The sequence below is a fragment of the Meleagris gallopavo genome, chromosome 1 (genome assembly GCF_000146605.3).
Source record: "Meleagris gallopavo isolate NT-WF06-2002-E0010 breed Aviagen turkey brand Nicholas breeding stock chromosome 1, Turkey_5.1, whole genome shotgun sequence".
Lineage (NCBI taxonomy): Eukaryota > Metazoa > Chordata > Aves > Galliformes > Phasianidae > Meleagris > Meleagris gallopavo.
In genome coordinates this window covers 68,591,825-68,611,956 of record NC_015011.2, presented here as the reverse complement: position 1 = coordinate 68,611,956, position 20,132 = coordinate 68,591,825, and the positions used below count along the sequence as shown (strand labels likewise).

Here is a 20,132-nt window from a genome sequence, read left to right as displayed (position 1 = left end):
TGGCCGTCAGCTGCGCGATGCCTGCGCCGAGCCTGGGCCAGGGCTGTGCCGCACAGCGAATGGACAACGCCATTATCGATATCAACTTGTCTCTCCCCATGGGTATCCGAGGTGCGGAACCAGTGCACGTTTCAACACCAGAGGCTTGCATACGTGCCTGCTGCTTGGGAAAAAAGCTGTCAGGTAACCGAATTCTCTCTGACTTTTTCTGTTACTGCTTATGAACATTGAGGAGATTACTTACGGAGTTGCCCGGGCTCGCATAGGAGGGACAAGGGACTCTGCTGTGCTCAGGACCGAAATGTTCATTTCTCTGCCACTTATACCCCCAGTAGTTGTGGCATGTGGCTGCTGCCTGTCCCGGCCTAATATGATGCCAGAGTGTTGATATCAGTGTGTTCCAGAAAGTAAGTGCGGTAGAGTGGAGGTAGATTTGAGTATTAAAGCCACTTAGACTTGGATGCATCGCTTCAACAGACACACTACAAAGTTTTAGCCAGAAATGAAAATGCTTTCACTGCCCTGGAACTGCTGATTTTTGTCAGGCTTTTAGACTGATAGGAGATACAGCAGCAAGCAGGAATGACAGTGTATAGAAGTTATCCATAACTGATGGAAAAAGTGCATACCCACAGATGCGTTGAGGAAATTTTCAGATTTATCAGGATTCGTAAGCAAAAAAAATCATTATATAAAGTGCTGCCAGTGTAGTGTGGGTGAGGGGAGAATGAGGGATTAGACTCATTATTTCCACATATTCATCTGTACAGGAAGAGGAAGGTGTAACCTTTCAGATGCTGGCCTTCAGCCATTCTTCTGCAGTCCTGTGTTGTTTTTCCCACAGGAATGCTAGATGTAGGTAGTTTTACTCTTACTTGTGGAAAGAAAACTAGAATTTTTAATTTTTAGCAAACCAGAATTTATTATCAAGATGCTATAAAAGTTCTTGTTACTGAAATGTGTATATGTTCTTTTGCAGGAGACAAGAAATGTAACTTTGTGATTTTTGATGTTCAAAGGACAAGCACACAACCAAACTGCTACCTGTTTTATTGCCCTAGCACAGAGGCTTGTCCTATGAAACCTGCAATGGGGCTTGTGAGCTACAAGATAGCTCAAGGTAAGTATGTATAATAGTAAAAGCCACAAATCCCCACACTGCGTGATCCCCCATGACTTTTCAGCAGTGACTAGATAATGCTTGGGAGTTGCATCTTTAGTAAAACGTTTTAAACCAAGTGCTCTAATTTAAGAATACTATTCTTTCGCTTTGTGGGTGGTGGTTAGGCAAGTGTGTGGTCTGCATCTATACAGGCCTAACCATTATGAAATTCTTTCACATAAAATTCTGAACTCCTCATAGTTTTCCTTTGTTTAAAACAACAAAAAAAGAAACTTTATCCATCTCGATGTATTCTGTCCAAGGAAAATTTCTAGTACATAACATGTAAGGGCATTGTTGAAAGCAATAGAAATATGATGCCCTTGTAGCCATCTGTGCATTCAGAGGATTCATGCACCTCTGATAAATTCCATATATACACAGATCTTAGGCAAGCCTCAGAGCACCACTGGGATGTTAGTGAGTAATTGATGATAATAATCATTATTTTCTGTTTTCAGTTACGGAACCTGAGGCACAGATGCAAACTGACTAATCTCAAAGCTTTATGGCATTTGGGCTTTGCAGTCACAAATTTCTCACTGCCTGTCATGTGTTGTAGCATTTTTAATAGCAAGATTTACTTGCTGACTGGTATTGATTTGCATCAGACCTGTTTGAACATAAAGAATGTAGAGAAAGAAGGAAGACTTAATTGTGCTTGTGCTTTTGTCATGCAGATAGTGTAATGCTCAATTAATGCTAATCGTAAAGATGATGTTAGCTTATTTACCTTAGGTTCCTGGTAAGCTTTCAAAGGTAGCATGTGGTGGTGTTGGTACTGACAAACATTTGAAGCTTTGTGTGTTTGTTTTTATTGTTGTTGCTGTTGTTTTAATATATGAGAATCTTCATGTGATTACATAGAACTAAACTGTGTTCTACATACTAAACTAAAAGGATAAAAATATTCTGTTGCTAATAAAGTACACTGAAATACTGAAATTGTGTTAGTAACAAAATTGTTTATGTTGTTGGTTGGTTGGTTTTGGTTTGTTTTTTGTTTCTTTGATTTTAAACTATTCTTGTAGCTTGTTAACTAATGGAAACAACCTCTGTCTTGGGAAGCATTTCCTGATTCCTGTCGCAAATAGCTATTGCTGAAAAAGAAATAACGTTTGTTTTTTTTGCTGTACTTCTGTGGAGTTTGCTTTTTCCACTGCACTGAGATAGCCACACAGAACTGATGAATACAATCCATGTATGCTCAGGAGGCATTTATTTGTTTTTTAAGATTGACAATTTGAGGTTTGGTTTCTAATGCAGTTTATTGGATTTGAGATATCAACAGGACCACTTTGTTTCTTTAATTTCTTTTTAAAAGTTGTCTTCTATAATGCCCTTGTTCTTTCTTTCCCACAAGTGTATCTGTTCTAGTGCCACAGCTGCACCTAGCACAGTAGTTACGGGCAGTTGTGTTTGGGAGCATATAATCTCAAATGGAGACCAAGAATACAGTTAGTGTTTAAAGCTGAAAATAAAGTAGTGTTGGTAAAACAAGACAGTTATGTTAATTAATCTGAGTGCTGCAGGGAAGCAGATACTTAACTCCTGTGCAGGACTCATCACTGTCCTGCCTCCAAATTTTGCACTTTGAACCCTGCGTGAATACTGCCCATTTTCCTAGCTGTAGCTGAGGCGAGTGAGCTGAAGATGACGTAGCATGCTGCAAATGCTTTGTGGTTGTCACACTGCATCAATTATTTATTTAAATGCATGGAGGAGGCTATCAGAGTGCACTGGGAACAGGGAAAAACGTGTTGGTGACTGACTCAGTGGTTGTGACAGGCCATTTCCTCACTGCTGTGGAAATGTGTTCAAAACTGCAGACTGCAGCTGAGAGTTTGGCTGTCTTTGGCCATACAGCTTCTGATTATGTAGTACCTGAACAGTATTATTTGTCAGCCTATTCCTTCACTTTGCTAACAAACTAGTGCCTGATTGGAAGGTTAGGATAAAAATTGGTGTCTATAGTTCAAATTAAGTTGCTGTCCTCTTATTTAAAGCATTGCCCTTTTTTGTTTGTTTTTCACTTCAGTTTTTGGAAGAATTTAGGGCTTGCAAATATATCTTCTGACAGCAGCCAGTTAGATTTCTTTGCATGTATAATAAGCCTGAGATAAATTCATCCCTTTAGATATGAGTTTCTACTTGAGAAAGAAGCGACAATGAAAACATCAATGACTTTTTATTATTTCTTTAAACTCCAGTGCAGTTAAACCTCTTTGTTTCTGTAGAAGAGGAATGAGAGCACATTCCATCTTTAATGTTTTCGGTGGCTACTGAGTGGTAACAGTGAGAATGCAGCCTGTGCCACCTGGCCAGTTTTTCCAAGAACTCATGCTCTCCAAAAATGTCTCTCTAATATCTGTGCAGAATCAGATAACTGCTAGAATTATCTCTTACATGGCATTTCTGTCCCAGAAAGCTGTTTTCTTCCTTCCAAATTTCTTTAACTGACATTCCCCCACTTGGTTTGCAAGCAATAGGTGTCAACTTTTGGAGAATATGAAGTGCAACTTCTTCAGATACACCAGAGACTCCTGAAGTAGTGTCTTCCTTCTAGCATGACAGTTGGAGTTCAGGGCTTTCCTACAAATCAGGATGTGTACTGTCCTGGGGGAGGTGGAAGGGTAGACATTTGATAAATCTGATGACAAGAAAAGATTATTTGACTACTTGTTCTTTACCAGTGAGTGGCATAGTTGTAACTCTCCATCTGCTGGTATAGATTGGACTAGTAAACTCTTGGACTAAAGCTGGCTCTATGTTGAAAAGTACATTTTACCATGATACTGAAAAAAATGGAGTTCATTGTCATTACCACACACTTAGAGTACTTACGCAATAGTTTGCACTCTCAGAAGGACATTAAAATCTCTGAATTCTTTCTAGTGGCAATATTCATTTAACATATTGGCAACATGGAAACATACAATCTTACATTCTTTGGCTAAATACTTTGATCAGAAATGTATTTTGCAAACTCAGCAGGGCTAGTCTCCTGCTCTGTATGATACGTTTGTAGGAATACCAACAATTTCTTACAGTTGAGAAAGAAAAATCTCACAAAAATTGGGAACTCCTTCTTCCTTCCTCTGTAAATAGAAGCTCCAAGGACACCTCATCTGTGTAGTAAAATATCAGAATGTTGCAGTCATGTGAAATCTAAGCGGAGTAGAGAACTTGCAGATGCTAACGCCAGGAGGCCTTGGACCTCAACAGACTTGTCATCAAAATGTCTAAACTGCCCTTGTTTTTTTAAGTGATTCTGGAAAAGTCTCTTAGTTTCCCTCTGCTCGGGTGGGGATACTATTACCACCTGTTATCATAAAGCAATTCTTATATGTGAAGTGAATCGTATTAAGCAGTCATGGGGTGTTTGTTTTTGGCTATATAGAAATACATACATCTGACGGAAGCGAGGTTGATTGTATCTTCTTAATTTGACAGAGACTGGAATAGTTTAAAGGCAGTGGGCATACTTACTGTACTTTACACCTCTAAAGAATCATATGCATGCCATATGAGTACAAAACATATAGGAATGACTGGTCTGCACAGGTAAATTCTCTTAAGGAGCTGCAGTCGGGGTCTGATGTGTTCCAGCTTGAGATTAACAGGTCTTATGACACAGACAACATAAAAGTCACTGCATACTTTAAATAAAATATCTTGAAGCTTCTGTTGGTTTACTCATTACTTTCTGAAGCCCCCTGATATTGCTATTCCTTTAAAATATAAATAATTAGAGTAAACTCATGGTAATTAAAAATAGATTCAGCAATTAAATACTGATATTTCCTTTCTCTTTACAGACACCCATCCTCTGGAGGACACATCCTTCAAAAATGAGGACTTCAATTCAAATGAACGCTCTGTACCTTCAGAGGCCGGAGTTTTTATTTCTCAAAGTCAGGCTAGCCATCAGAATCATACCCCTGCTTCGCAACAATCTGTTTTTCATCAAGCATCTGAACTCCTGAACCATATGGCCAAATATGTAGACAACACTGAATTTCATACCGTTTTCCCTGAGTCACGAAGGGCAGACAATCCCAAGAGTTTAGACCCCTTGCCAAGGCAGAAAGTCATTAATCCACCACTAAGTATATCATCTGCTGTTCAAATTGGAAACCCTTCTGCTTTGTTCCCCAGCACTGAGTCTAGTGTTCCCAGTCCCAGCAGTACTACTGTTACTCTTCTGCCTACAAGTAATGTCAGACTGAAATCTCATACAACTTCTTTGTTTACAGGTGGTGCCAAACCTGGTATTGTCACTAGAACAACCACCTTTATGCTTACTGCAATTGCTAGAGCTGAACCTGGTATTCCTACTGCCAAGATTGCTGCTACTCATGTTTTTCTTTCCAGTCCCACAACTTCTGCTTCTACTTCTACAGCCAAGTGGGTGATCTCAAATCCCGTAACAGCCACCAGCTCAGCAGGGCTCAGAACTTCATCCATTCCTCCTGAGCCAACAGCTGTCTCTGCCAGTTATACCAGTCATGTTACCCTTGTCTCTTTTTCAAGTTTTGCTCTCTCAACTAGTGCTTCCCCCGTAGCTTCCCAAAACAACCATCAGGGTTATGACCCATCTGATTCAGAAGACAACCTCTCAGAAAATGTTCAGAGAAGAAAAGACTTTGTTCAGCTGGAAGACAAAAGTAGGCTTGTAGTGGCTTTACTTTTTGGGGTGATATTCTTGCTCTTAGTTATTGCACTGACAGGGAAGAAAATGCATGAATCTCTTCGGAAGAGACAATATACCAGGTTGGATTACTTGATCAATGGAATGTATGCTGATGTATGATGGGGCATTGGGAATATTGTTAGGAGCATTTATCATCTTTGTGATTCACTACTCTGAAAGTGAAGAGTGGATATGAAATCTCAGAAGAGGATGCATTCCTTTTTTGGTCACCAGTGGCTACATGGTTTTGGGTGGAAGAGAACTGCTGTTTCCAGACTGAATTATAATGCCTGATTTAGTGTCAAATTCTAAATACAAACACTCAAGCTAAGCAAAGAAGTTCTCATATTTAAGGAGAAAAATAATTTCAAGAGTATGGTCTGTGACTAGATTAGCAGAATAGAATTTGGCCTAATTAATTGAGTACCTGTGCAGCACATGAGCACTTTCAATGCTTTTTGCCTCCAAATACATCAGTATTACACAAGTCTGCCATCATGTAAGTGTATATGGCATCCTGTATACTCTATCTTAGCCTTAAGTGAGTATTGGATAGTAGTATATAGCATCCAAATAGTTTTAGGTACAAGGAGTAAACTGTTATAACATGCTTGGCTTAACTTTCCTTAGCTACATTGTGTTCATTGATATTTATCTTGAATTTATCTTGAATGCTTTCATGTGCGTATACCATAAGCTATACTTAAAACCACCTGCTCCAAATTTTAGTTTGCCTTTTCTGAAGAGAACACCACCCTCTAGCAGGATTTTTTGCAGGATATGTCAAATAGTTTTTATCATATTTAGTTAAACAAAGCTGGAATCATTTTATTTATTTTTTTTTTTCATGACAAATAGCATGACCAAGCAACTGACGAGAATCTGTTCTAAGTATATTTAAACCTGTAATAGCTGAAACTTAATTAATTGTAGAGCAGATGGAAACTTGTGAAGGAACTGAGCAAAGACAACAGCTGTATTATCAGCAGAGGACACAGAAAAAGTATGGTTTCCAGTTCCTGAATATCTGGACAGATTGAAGGGAATTAAGAAAGTATTTAGCAACATTGATGGATGTGTTGTCCAAGAGTCCCAAACTCAGTGATACTTCCTGCAGTCAGAGAAGCATTATCTTCAAACAGCTTTGCATTATCTTTCTGCTTCTACCATTCTTTTATTTCCCTTACCAGTCTTGTGGCTCTTAAAAGTACTGCTTGAAAGAGGGCTAGAGATGATAGAAGCACACACAGAACCACAGACTCGCAGGACCTCAAGAGATCATTGGGTCCAATCCTGCTGCTCAAACAGGTTCCCTACAATAGAACACACAGGTAGGCATCCACATGTGTCTTGAATATCTCCATAGAAGGAGAGTCCACAACCTCTGGGCAACCTATTCCAATGCTCCATCACCATTACTGTAAAGAAGTTCTGTATCTTTGTATAGTACTTCCTATGTACAAGTTTTAGGCCATTTCTCCTTGTCCTACCACTACACATCACTGAGAAGATCCTGGCCTCGTCCATTTGCCTCCCAACTCCCTTTAGATCTTTATAAACAGAACTTTATAATCAGAACTCTAGAACTCTGAGTAGAACTCTACATGCTCTCAAAGCACATCTTTTTTACTTCTGGCATCATGTTCATATGACCGGTAATAAGCACAGCTGCTCTGTATGTTTCCCTGCCTCTGGAATAAGAGGCAAGTGAGAGTACCTGTAAGCATCCACTGTTTGAATCTCCAGTTCAAACTCACTTTTTTCCACGCCATCATCAGGCTTAATCTGTTTTCGGAATGAAACCCTAGATATTATCTGTGGGAGGCAGCATAATCAACTACGAATATCAAGATAGAGAAGGAAAGGTGCCTTATGAATAGAAACAAATGATTATATTAGGAAATATGAAAAGAGATTCTTAGATCTGTCAAGGTTACTGCAGTGGGAAGCAGTCATGATCCAAAAATGGCCTCAAGGCAAGTTTTTTGGGAGCTCTAACAACAACTTTATGCAGAAAATTCTCTGAAAATTACATTATCAGTGATCAAAGACAAGTCAGTGTTCCTTATGTCAAGAAGTTGAATTCTTGCTGTATGGAGGCTGCAAGTTACTTTATAGATACAAAAACATTTGTTTTTTCTACATTACTTCTATCTGACAATGCTTACATAAAAAACACTCTGGATAACATCTTAGAATTGAATAAATTTGCAGAAGTATCTCAAGTTGATTAGCTGGTCTGTTGACTGCACTTCATTTAGCCTTTGCTTTTTTATTGTTTTTTTAAATCAACTAGCTTCAAAGGTTTGTGGTCGAGGAATATGATAAAGATGAAAAATATTTCTGGGAAGCAAGTTAAGGAAATTGTAAGTAATAGGTCCGATAAATGTAAAATGCAGGTCTGAATCTGAGATTAACTATAGTTTTATCTAAAGATTTACAGCTTAGTGAGAAGCCTTCTACATTGCCTGTGCCATCGTAGTAACTTACTACAGGAGAAGTATTGAGCTCCTGGATCTTCACTGTGCATTTCTAGCATAATAAAAAATTTGCTGGAGGTAGAGATGGCTGATAGTAATTCAGGCAGTACAGTGCAGTGGACACAGATTTAAGAGAAGGAGGGCAGACAAATTGTAGGGTCATTCAGAGCACGGGGCATGTATTTGGCTAGTATCACTGGTAACATTGCCTTCCAACCAAAACAGCCAACATAATATCATACACTGAGTGGCAGAAATAAACCAGTGAGTTGCATGGGTATCATGACTAACTCGGTAAGAAAGCTGAGTTGAGTGGTCTTTTAATAAGTCTAAATGTTAATACATAAATAAAAAATAAGTATAGAATCAGAATCATTTGAGTTGGAAGGACCCTTAGAGATCACCTGGTTCCAACCTCTCTGCCATGGGCAGGGACAGTTTGTGCTACAGGTGGTTGGTCAAAGCCCCATCCAGCCAGACCTTGAACACTTCCAGGAATAGAGCATCAACAGCTTCCCTTAGCATTGCACATAGGGTTATGTATTTTCCTATTCATTTGCTGCCTTAGAGCAAATGGGATTACTAGGTGACCTGCCGGGAACATTCTGTAAGGGAACGTGGGCAATGTTTGAACACTAGAGGGCAACAACAGTTTATTAAATGGCATTGGCAAATGTGAGGATGTCAATTTAAAAATGTTTTATTTTGTTTGGTTTTTAACTTTCTGTGGCTATTTAACTACAAAATACATTCTATGACAAAAATGTTTTGTTTATTGGAAGGCTTTTGGTGGAAGATCATACACATATGCTTCTTAAGCTTCTTACTTAAGTTTCGTATAGCAGTAATGAAGCATCATAGAAGACAGCAAAATACTTAGTATACAATCATATACATTTTAATAACGTTAAATCAAATTGTATTTTTAGTCACATATTGGCATGGTCAGTAAAAACAGCAGGAGACAGAGATTTCCTATAATCATTCTTTCAGCAGTGATGCTTAATTAAGCATATCTTACGAACATACTTAGTCATCTGATAATAGTGTTGCATTATGAAAGAGAAAGGATAGAGTGATTGCAAAAAAATGCACCTAGTATGTTATGCTTTTTGACAACGCTTATCTAAAATTTCTGTACACTGACAGCTCTTATATGGTCTTAAATACGCACCATGCTCCCTGATGCGAAGTGATCAAACAGCGACAAACTTTTGCACGTTGTTCAGGGGCTAAACAGATATGCTCTTCCTGCTAGTAGGAAAAAAAGAAAGAAATATCTTTCCACCTGGAAATAAATAATAGTATCTTAAGACATAAAACTGAAATTATATAGTTTGATCATCAGTGAGTGTTATCTGATGACAACATTGAGATATTTCTTTCCAAATACAATATATATCTGAGGGCACAAGGCCAAAAGCTGATTGACTTTAGTCACCTGGAGAGTGTAATAAATTCCATAGCTGCTTGTTTCATGTAGTTCTTTCATAGTACTGAGCAAACAAGAAATGTGTAAGTATAGACTGTCATGAAGAAAACTTTTGTGGAATTATACATTCAGTCAAATGGCTAGTGCAAATTTTATCACCCCTGCTAACAGTCATAAAGGAATAACGAACAATTGAAGACCTATTTGAGATGTGTGAGAAAAGCACATCGTTCCTACCAAAAGGGTCTGCAAACCCTTTATGGCATGTTCTCTTCAGAAGAGTGCTTCAGTTTATTGTAATTCCTGTAGGAGAAGGAAATGCGTATGCTTAGAATTTTTTTTTTTTAGTAAATTACTAACTCACAACCAAGTAGTAGCTAGCCAATCAAATAAAGTGCGTTTGAATCTGATGACACCATTAGATATTGGCTTGCACCCATCAGTCCATCCTTCATGCTGACAAGAATACTGAGTTTAAAGTGCTATTAAAGTGCTGTTACTGCTGTCAACAGTTTCCACCTAGAACCTCTTATAGAGGAGCTATACTTCGTGCTTTGGCACCCAGTGAAAATTGGCCTAGACTGCTGAGCATTTCCTATGCATTACTCATTCTCATACAGGTAATATAATTCCTCACATCTCTGATCATAGATTGTTACAAGGCAGTTATACCTCTTCATCTTTTGTAAGTCTTACAAGTTCTTTGAAGAGTGTACATGACATTCCCTTTATGGATAGGTCCCCTGACGTATTTGGATATATGAAAATTATTGTTCATCTTCAGGAAACCCACACACTCTGAGTCTCAACATTTAAATGTGCTTTTTTATTTTTCCTTTTTTCCTAGTCTTTCAGGTGACAGAACACTCACTGGCACAGGTACTGGAATCTCCTCCTTGGAGATCTTCAGAAGCTGCCTGGACACAGGCCTAAGCACCTTCCTCTGGATGACCCTGCTCGAGCAGGGGTGGTACCAAATGGATCCAGACATCTTGCCAACCTCAGTGATTCAGAGATTTTGTGATAAAAGAGAAAAGCATAGAACTTCTGCTCTTAAGATCAGATCCCCTGGGAAGCTGTCCTTAGGGACAAAAGAAGGGAACAGAGCTGGCATTTCTTTAAGGATGTCTTTCTGAGAGCAAAAGAGCTTTCTATCCCACAGCATAAGAAATCAAGCAGAGGAAGCAGGAAACCAGCATGGCTGAGCAAGGACCTGCTGGTCAAACTGAGGGATAAGAAGGACAAGTCTATGCAGTGGAAGTGAGTGGCTTGAGAAGAATACAGGTATCTGGATGTGCAGAGATGGGACTGGGAAAACCAAGGCATAGGTAGAACTGAACTTGATAAGGGATGTGAAAAATACCAATAAGGGATTCTACAGGTACATTGGCCAGAAGAGGAAGGCCAAGGAGATTGTACCCCCCCTCCCTGGAAATGAGAAGGTAAAAATGGTAACAACAGACATGGAGAGGGTTGAGGTACTCAACAAGTTCTTTGCCTTGGTGTTCACAGGCTTTCCATGTCTCTTGCATCCCTGATCTGTTAGGCAGAGATAGGAGGAGCAAAACCCCTCTCACTGTAAGCAAAGAATAAATTTAAGATCATTCATAATTAATGGAGTGATAGCTTTTGTAACAGGGCTGAGTTTGGACTCAGTCACTGTTCTTTCTTTCTTTCTTTCTTTCTTTCTTTCTTTCTTTCTTTCTTTCTTTCTTTCTTTCTTTCTTTTCCATTCTTTCTGCCTGTTTGAGGATTGCATTTTGCAGGAGCAGTTTGGTACCTGCCACATCAGAGAAGCAGCTGAGTTTCACGGATAGAGTTTCCAGCTGAACATTCAAAAGTCGTAGGGAGCACCACCACATTTGCTCTGTGCATCCTACTTAAACTGAGAGAATTATGTTATTAGTGGTGGTTAGGTTTTGATATTGTGACTTTTACAGCTCTTCTCAACAACAAATAAAAAATTTGCATGAAGTTCAAGCATTTATTCTTACGTTGGGAAGATGGTAGAGAAACACAACACAGACTTCCAATGAGCTTGTCTGCTGTTTACTTAGTTTTTTCAGTATGTTTTTCTGTTTGGTTCTATGAATGAACCTTTTTTTTTTCCTATCCCTAAATCCAAATTCTAGTGACAGTTCTGAATTTTTCCCAAGGAGCCCAGTAAGTTATGAATGAGATGATCTTTGTCCTTCAGTGGCCACACACTGCTCTATCTTTGTCATGCAGTTCCCATTTATACCAGCGTGAGGTCCTCCTGCACATGGTTTATGGCTGTCAGTCAAGTCCTCCCACTTAGTGCCTTATATCTTTTCAAAACAATTGCTTTGTAGGATGACATGACTTTTCAGCCCAGAGGTAAAATTTATGATAGAATCTGAAGACAATTTTCCCATCTGCTTCTGATTATTCAACTATAACAATGTTTTCCTTCTTTTGTTCCAGAGCCTGAAATAAGGAGTTCAAATGTTTCTCCATCATGTGATATCTCAGGCACAGTTTCCAGAAAGAATCCAGTTCTGGCACATGCTATTGATATCTTTACAGAACCAGAACACTGTTTTAGAAAAGCCAAAAATAATTTATTTGGGAGGTATAGCTTTAAACAAGTGAGAACAGCTCACGCTATCCTGCTTGCTACTAAACTTTACAAGATACACGTGTGGCTTTCCTACACTGATACATAAAACAAGGGTATGCCTCATTCAAGTGAGCTCTGTAAAGGGTGGTGTGTTTTGAAAAGTGACAGGTCTGAACACTGAAGTTTATCCATGTGTTTTGCTTAGGAGAGAATGTAAACGTTTCCAGATATCTGTTGGAAACTTCATTTCAAGGCTAAGTTTGAGGACAGGTCAAGTGTCATAATGTTTTTGTGGCAGCCCGAATCAGGTAGCACTAATGACAACAGTGATACTTCTCCAGTGGCTACCCTACTATTTGGTAACAGAAGTGATTTCCAGGAACCCTTTCTGCATACATTTTTTTATCACTCTTCATGTTACTGATAATGGTGTGCATGCTACAAGCAGTTCGAGTACAGCTTCCTTACTCATGTTTAGAATGTCTCTCGAGTCTGTAGGATATCAGGCATTTGAAATATAGGTTATCATAGGAAACAAACCAGACTGAACTAAAGTGAGTAGATGTGGCAGCTGTGGTTCATGATCATGCACAACAGCAGATTACCGTGCATCAGCTGGCAGGTGGTTATTGTCCCCAAGTGAGACACCAGTTCTTGTGCTTGTTCTGGTGTGTGCTGACATCTATATTATGTATAAGACTGTGGAAGAAATAGGGGCTTGAAAAGTTAATTGAAAAGATAAGGTATGTTTTCTGGGGTAAAGTTCATGGCTTTATAACAGTTGCTGATTTCTTTTACCTTTTGCTAGTTTCCACCTAGTTGAATATTGCTGAAATCCTAATTAGGAACTGCCTTGGTCTTAATGGGCCTGGTAAGACAAAATAGGTCTCTGCAGAAATGAATTTGCATATTCCTCATTTGGATTTTGACTTAAATTTTAATAAATTTTGCTTGAATCTCCAACTCAGCTCAATTCATATTTATTTTACTCTTTTACCGTCAGTAGTGAAGACTCAGTATCCAACTTCTACCTTCTTTTCCTGCACGGCTGTTTTATTTGCTATCTAATGTTGTCCAAAAGCAGAGGTTTTGCTCAGGTATTTGCTGAGTTTTCCTTTTGTTTCCACATCTTCCTGTTGCAAACTGAACAGTATTTTAAACTTCAATTTTGATCTCATAAGCTTAATTTTGAAATGTTATCTATATAATAAAATAAGTGATCTGCCAGTATACTGCAGTGGTGAATGCTTTTTGCTCATGAAGCAGTCCTTCTGCACCTACTGAAATAAACAGTGGCATTTCAGACAAAGTAGATTTTGCCCTTTATTTGTCTTAAAGAGCCATTGCGAGTGTTCCAGCTATGTTGTAAGCAGGCATCTCAAATGTTTTGTCTTACTGTAAGTATAAATCATAGCATGTTTCTGTTGAACCTGTCAGGTACACAGCTGAGTACTCAAAATTTTGTGTGCATAAACTAGGAGAGCTACTGGGGCAATAAATGAGATGAATAGCTGTATCTCTTCTGCTTGTGATCACTGTGTACAGTAAATCAAACAGAGAATTAGTGCAGTTTACCCAAACCTTGCTGTTTCATAATAGCTATAGTATGTGAGAAGTAAGGGCTGCTAGATGAAGTGGAAGCAATAACTAAATAACTGGTATACAAAATGCTCTGCAAACATTTTTTCTCCTATTCTTAAGCAATTTGGGTCTTTGGTTCCCACTGCTTTTCTGGAATTTTTTGTTTGTTTATTTGTTTTTTAACACAGTGACCAGGACACTTTTTGATATATTGGGTTCATGATTTATTGCCACAGAATTCCACGAGAAGCACATGTACATTCTCACTTACATTTCCTCTGCCAAGATTCCTAAACCACGAATGTAGATCATGCTCTAAACTGTTGGTTCTTACAACTCCTCAAGCTTTTCATATTAAAAAAAGTTTTGGAGAAAAATAGCATTTACATATAATGTTCAAAGAAAAGATTTCTTAATATGCCAAGATTAAGTGGGGATTTTATTCTGTGTAAGTCTTTTTAATATCATTCTAAAGGTATTAGATTTTTCACAATTGTAGTAAGGAAAAATTAGTAGAAGTTGCATTAACTGCAAAGCTCTGACACTGAAAAAGGCATTGGATGGAGCTTTATGTGTCAGGCCTATGCAAACACAATTTGCTGTCTTTAATTCAAAGATCCACATGACCAAATACTGTCACTGTGGGGTTTGTTGGAGAGGTGAGGGAATAGTCAAGGAAAAGGAATTGGTTGGATATTTTCACTTTTCTTTATGAGAAGAGAAAACAATCAATTTAATTCATTACTGAGTATGATGATTCTTTAGTAATATCTTTATAGCAGGTGCAACTGTTTAAATAAGTATATTTGAGGCACGTATCTTTGTCTGTGCTTTCTTTTGTCACTTATCTTACATTTAGTTGTCAGCTTATGAATAATCTTTATTCAAGTCCATGCTGTAAGGAAGTTATTTGAAGAACTATGGAAAAGCAGCAAATGAGACCTTAGCCATATATAACTGCCTCTTCTATCCCAACATCACATGAAGATTGAGCTCCACACCTTAAGACACAAAAATCCTTATATACAGAACCAGAGCAGTTTTGAGGATCCACACTCATTCCTGTTCTGAGATGCAATGAAATCAATGTGACACATTTATCCAGTGCCAATGTGTGCAGGACTTTCTGCTGTTCTGGGCCTGTATTTCAAATATCTTGTGGAAACATAGGTGTTTAACTTTACAGTACTTAGCACTGCTGCCAGTTGATAGTGGGGTAAATGAGAGAATTTGGAATTTGGTTTTCACTTGGCCATCATCCCCAAATCCTGTATCTCTAATTTACGAATCAGTTTGATTCTAAGAAACCAGAAATTCTCTAGCTATCTTGAAATTATTGGGAAAGGCGTGATTAAAACGGGTAGACTGTAGAATCAGCTGCTGACAGTTATCCTTGGATTTCATGCTTTGAAAAGTGAGCAAGGACTAATAAAAACTATTATCAGCATTGCTAATATTTGAGTTTAAGATTTGAAGAAAAGAAAAAAGGCAGGTTTACTCATTGAAGAGTGGCGTCATGCCCCAGGGCATTCACAAACATTTTTATTGCTCTGAAATAAACTAAGGACTTAGGGACTCGTACATGTTCTACATGCTACTTTTCCAAGCCTTAAAGCAAATTTATCACAGTAAAACAAAGCTTAGATCAGAGAGTACATACAGGTAACTGTTCTGAACTATCAAATGTATTAATTTTGCACTTAGAAAAACTCCACCTCTATTTTTAACTACTATCAATAAATAAATCAAGATAATTTTTTTCTTTATATAATGAACTGCTTCAGCATCTTGCATTTTTGTGATTTTGCTTTTTGAATCTCATAAATTGGAGGTTGACACTAACATCGTAGATATTAGTTAAAACGTTAGCCATCAGAGGGCACTCTTCTCTGCTCTAAGGTAGTGTGCAAGTAACTGATTCTGCTTTTCCGGAATAGTTTGAGAACTTCTTTAACAGCTAAGAAAAACAACGCCCCTGAAGTGGTATCACAGTTAAGGATACAAAGGCATTTACTTGAGGTGCTAGGTGTCTTGGCTGAATTGCAGACTAAATAAATATAAATCTATAAAAATATGGATGTAAATAAACATAATCACAAATCTTCTCCCCAGACTTTGAACTGGAGAAGGGTGATTCTCTTTTGATATTGTGAACTGCAGCTTTCCCATGTGCATCCTTATTACTGCACTTTAGCTCAGTGGAAGCTACTTCAAATTACAGGCTCTTTCCTGTGCACAGATGGTGTGTCACAATGTGTATGTTACACAAAGATTGAAGTGTTGTATGAACGATTGCTAATTACTGCAACTTACCTTTCTTGACCATAATAAGGCATACATTCTAGTAATTTATCCTTATGGCTAAAATAGTGTTAACAAATGTACAATCCTTTACCAGTAACTAATTTTTAAACTCCAAAGGCTACAGTGCAAAGCGTAATTGGTAAATCCTATGGATGTGTATGGCAAAATGCTGAGCTCCGTGAAAGTGTTTTGAAAATGAAGCATTCTTAAATTGTTGTCATTTAAAATGCATGCATGTTGTTGCTAATAGAGTCCAGATGCTGTCTGTTTTTGAAAATCTTTGCAAACCAAAATAGTGTTTTGGTATCCGTCAGCCTGAAATGCAATCTCTTTTGAAAGGATGTTTTAGCTGCATCAACCTAGCATTACAGTTCTTTACAAATTTTAGAACTCTAACTTTCTAAAATGACTTTTTGTAATTTAGCTTTGAAATATAACCATGGCTACCTGGCTTTCATAAGGAAAGTATTGGACTTGCCCTGTGGCCTGGTGGGCAGTGCCAAATTAAAATCAGAATCCTACACAGTTCACGCTGAAAGTACTACAGCTGAAGAAGCATATCCTGAGGCAGTGTTGTTTTCAACTCCCTGGGAGATGGAAGAGGAGAAAAGAAGCAGTAGATAAACAGCCTGATCCTGGATACACCATCAGCTGGAGTCCAAACACTCCTCGAAAGGTATAAAGAAAAAGCCCAAGCCTACAGGGTCATCTATTTTATATTTCCCCTTCAGGTTATCGCTGGAATCCTGTTGGACTAGCTTACCCCTATGCTCTGCTGAACTCAAGGATCTTCTCTGTGAAGTTTTTGTTGTAAGGATTTTTTCAGCTACAAAGAAATGCAGTTCTCATCCTGGACACCAGGCAGCATCTTCTGAAGGAGGAGATGGTTTAAAAAAAAAAAAGGGTATTACACTTAATGGAGAAAAAAATAAGGTAGCACTGAAGAGCAAGGAGAAGAGGCAACTCTATATATGATTAAAAATAAGGGGGGGGTGGTGGGGGGAAGGGGACTTGATTTGTGGGTGAGAAAACAGTAGCAATGCTAGCTATTGAGATGGCTTGACAGACAGTGAGGAACCCTACAGATAGTAAGTGAAGATAAGTGAGATCTCCCACCCTGGAGAAAATTTCTGGAATAGAGAAATGGCTATCAGTCCAAGGAAATCTGCTCATAAGCTGACTAAGTCTTGTTGAAAAGATGCAGTTAATATGGCTTTAATAGTAAAAGTGAAGGAAAAATATGTCTGCTTATTACTGATTTTTAAGAAGGGATAGATGATCTAGTATTCTATTCCTTAAAGAAGGAACACTGTGCTGTTCCATTCTGCTCTTGGAACAGGATAAATCTTGTAAGGTGTACCTGTCATATTTCTTAGATCTGATCTTGTTTTGGAAAAGAAGTGGATGAAAGTTTTTTGTTTATGAGTATCAACTGTACAACCCAGGCAAAGTAGTAAGGTGATGATCTGTGGAGTCAGAGTGTCTTATTTTACCTGTGAAATTGTTGTAACAGACATCACTGGTGAAGTCACATCCCATCTCCTATGCTACTTTACTGCAGTCTTTCCGTATGGATGCAATAGAGGACTTGAGCTAGAGTTTCAGTATGAAACTTGACCCTTTTGAAGTTGGTGAGAGTTTTGCCATTGACTTCAGAGGGACCAGGATTTCACCATGCCATGCCCATTAACTCTTGTTGAGACATTCAGCAAGGGAGCTAATTATGATAGTGATTTCTGTGATGTGGGCAGCCACAAATTCATTTGCTGTGCAGCTATCTTCTGCTAACAGCTTTTGTTCATTAGGGACTTCAGTCCCCATTCTACAAAGGATCCCACTGACTTCACTGCAACCCAGGGCATTGTTCAAAGATACAGAGACTTGAACAGTTACGAATAGTTTTAGAAGCTCCAGCTGCCACTCCTGGCTGTCCTCTGTGCTGACAAAAATGCTGAATGAAAAAATGTGAAGCTGTATTATGAACCAAACCAGGGAACTAACCTGAGTATAATGAAATTCTTGTGAAAGCTCTTGTGTCATTGAATCATCATCTGAGTCCAGAGGTAAGAATAAGACTGTACAGATTTCTTGACAGTCAAAGTCTCTGACTGGATTTCAGTGAACAAATGAATACTCATAATAATGAATACTGATAAAAATGAATAATCATAAGATTAATAAAAATAATTGTAACCAACAAGAGGAGCTTCCTACTGCAATAGAAAGAACATTCCCTCTGCACTCCTATTTCCTTCATCTTAACTTTAAGATCAAATAATAGAATGTAAGTATTTCAGAGGAGCCCTGGCTGTCAGAATCTTTTATGTGTGAAGTAATCTGGTTTACTTTGTAAAAACTTTTACAGCTGAGTTCCCCCTGTGTGTATGAATTAAAAGTAAAGCTGAGAAACAACATGGGTTTGGTCTTGAATCCTAAGCAATGAATAGAAAAGGCTTGAGTAGAGAGGGGAATGTCTCTATGAAGCATATGGAGAAAAAGGGATACATAAGTAAAGCCACTAATCACTCAATGATTAGAGGAAATCCTATCAGGAAAGGAAAGGTCTTGAAATATAGGAAAATGGTCAAAATTCATGATGGGTGACAGCATGTAATGTTTGTAAGCTAAAAATAAACCCAGTCAGATGGGATGGTGGGGAAGATGTGAGAGCCAATAGGCAGGGGATCCGGCTCCCAAGGAAGATAGCCAAGACACCATTGTGTTTCCAGCAAAAGAAAAAAGAATACAAGATACAAAAGGGAACAGCACATAGAGAAATGTGTCATTCGAGGGTTCAGGCTTGAATTTTCTCTCAGCTGTGCATCATGTTGCTAAGATACGAAGAATTCATTATGGACTTGCAATACTTCGTAAGAGGTTAATCACTGATCATGCAACATTGTGAGTAACTGTTTTCTTTGATTCCAATTGCTCAGTGAAAATAAGTACAATGCTGTACTGCTTCTGTCTGTTCCCACAAAATCCAGTTGTGACAGCAAGGGCATGCTAAGGTTTATTCACTCTCTGGTGCATTTTTTCATGGGAAGCCCTTCAGCACCGTCGAGTTTGCTATCCTCCTGGCTGACACGGCAGCAACACAGGAGGTTATTTCACCTGGTGGAGTCAAAGACATACTTGAACACAGACCTGCCCTCAGACAGCTATTGCTGTTGAGTTTTCATTTTCAAGATTTTTTCCCCCCTTTCTTAAGCAACTTTTAAAGTTAGACATTTACTTCTTTCTCTAAAAAGTTTTGACTTGCGGTTTTTCCCCCGTAGAATCTGAACGTCTGATATCATCACATGACTGCTGGAGTCTGATGTCAGAACCGGTCTGCAATGCCTGGGCCTTTAATCTGGCCCAGATGTTATCTCCTACTGTAATCACAAGAAAACCTATGAAAATATATGTTCAACAGATACGAAATTAAAAGTTAAATGTTTCCATAAGTTTCTAATAACCCTGAAAATAATACAGACTTCTGAACGCGAGGATCTCAAATTTTGCTTTAAGTCGTTCTGCCTCGAAGCCTCATCCCATGGAACAGCTGTTCCGGGAGGAGAGGAGGGATGCCCCGTGCGATGTGGCATTCCTCGGAGAAACACTGAAGTAGCTTTCTTTGCCCACGGGGCAGCTCCGCGGAGATTCCCAAGAAAAGACCGCGGCCCCGCAGCCCGCCCTTCACTCGGGAACCGCCGCCAGGCAGCGGCCGAGAGGGACGGAAGAGGAGCCCGGCCGGGCAGCCCTCACCTGCGGGTGGAAGGCAGCGGGTAGAGGGGAGCGGCCGCCTTTGTGCGGCCGCCGCTCGGTGACTGAAAGTAGTCCCGTCCCTCCCGGGCCGGTGTTGCTCCGACAACCGCATCGCACCCAAAAAGGCGGCGGAGGCGTGCGTGCGAAAC

The 20,132-nt window shown here is 38.9% G+C and overlaps 1 protein-coding gene across 1 annotated transcript; it reads left to right on the top strand.

The window, feature by feature from the left end:
• Nucleotides 1–6: 6 nt before the first annotated feature.
• Nucleotides 7–8,088, top strand: MANSC1 (MANSC domain containing 1). The gene is made up of 3 exons (XM_010716113.3): nucleotides 7–183; nucleotides 980–1,120; nucleotides 4,981–8,088. Exons 1-3 carry the CDS (start codon nucleotides 18–20, stop codon nucleotides 5,973–5,975), a joined length of 1,302 nt encoding a protein of 433 aa, XP_010714415.1. The 5' UTR covers nucleotides 7–17; the 3' UTR covers nucleotides 5,976–8,088.
• The last annotated feature ends 12,044 nt before the right edge of the window (nucleotides 8,089–20,132 follow it).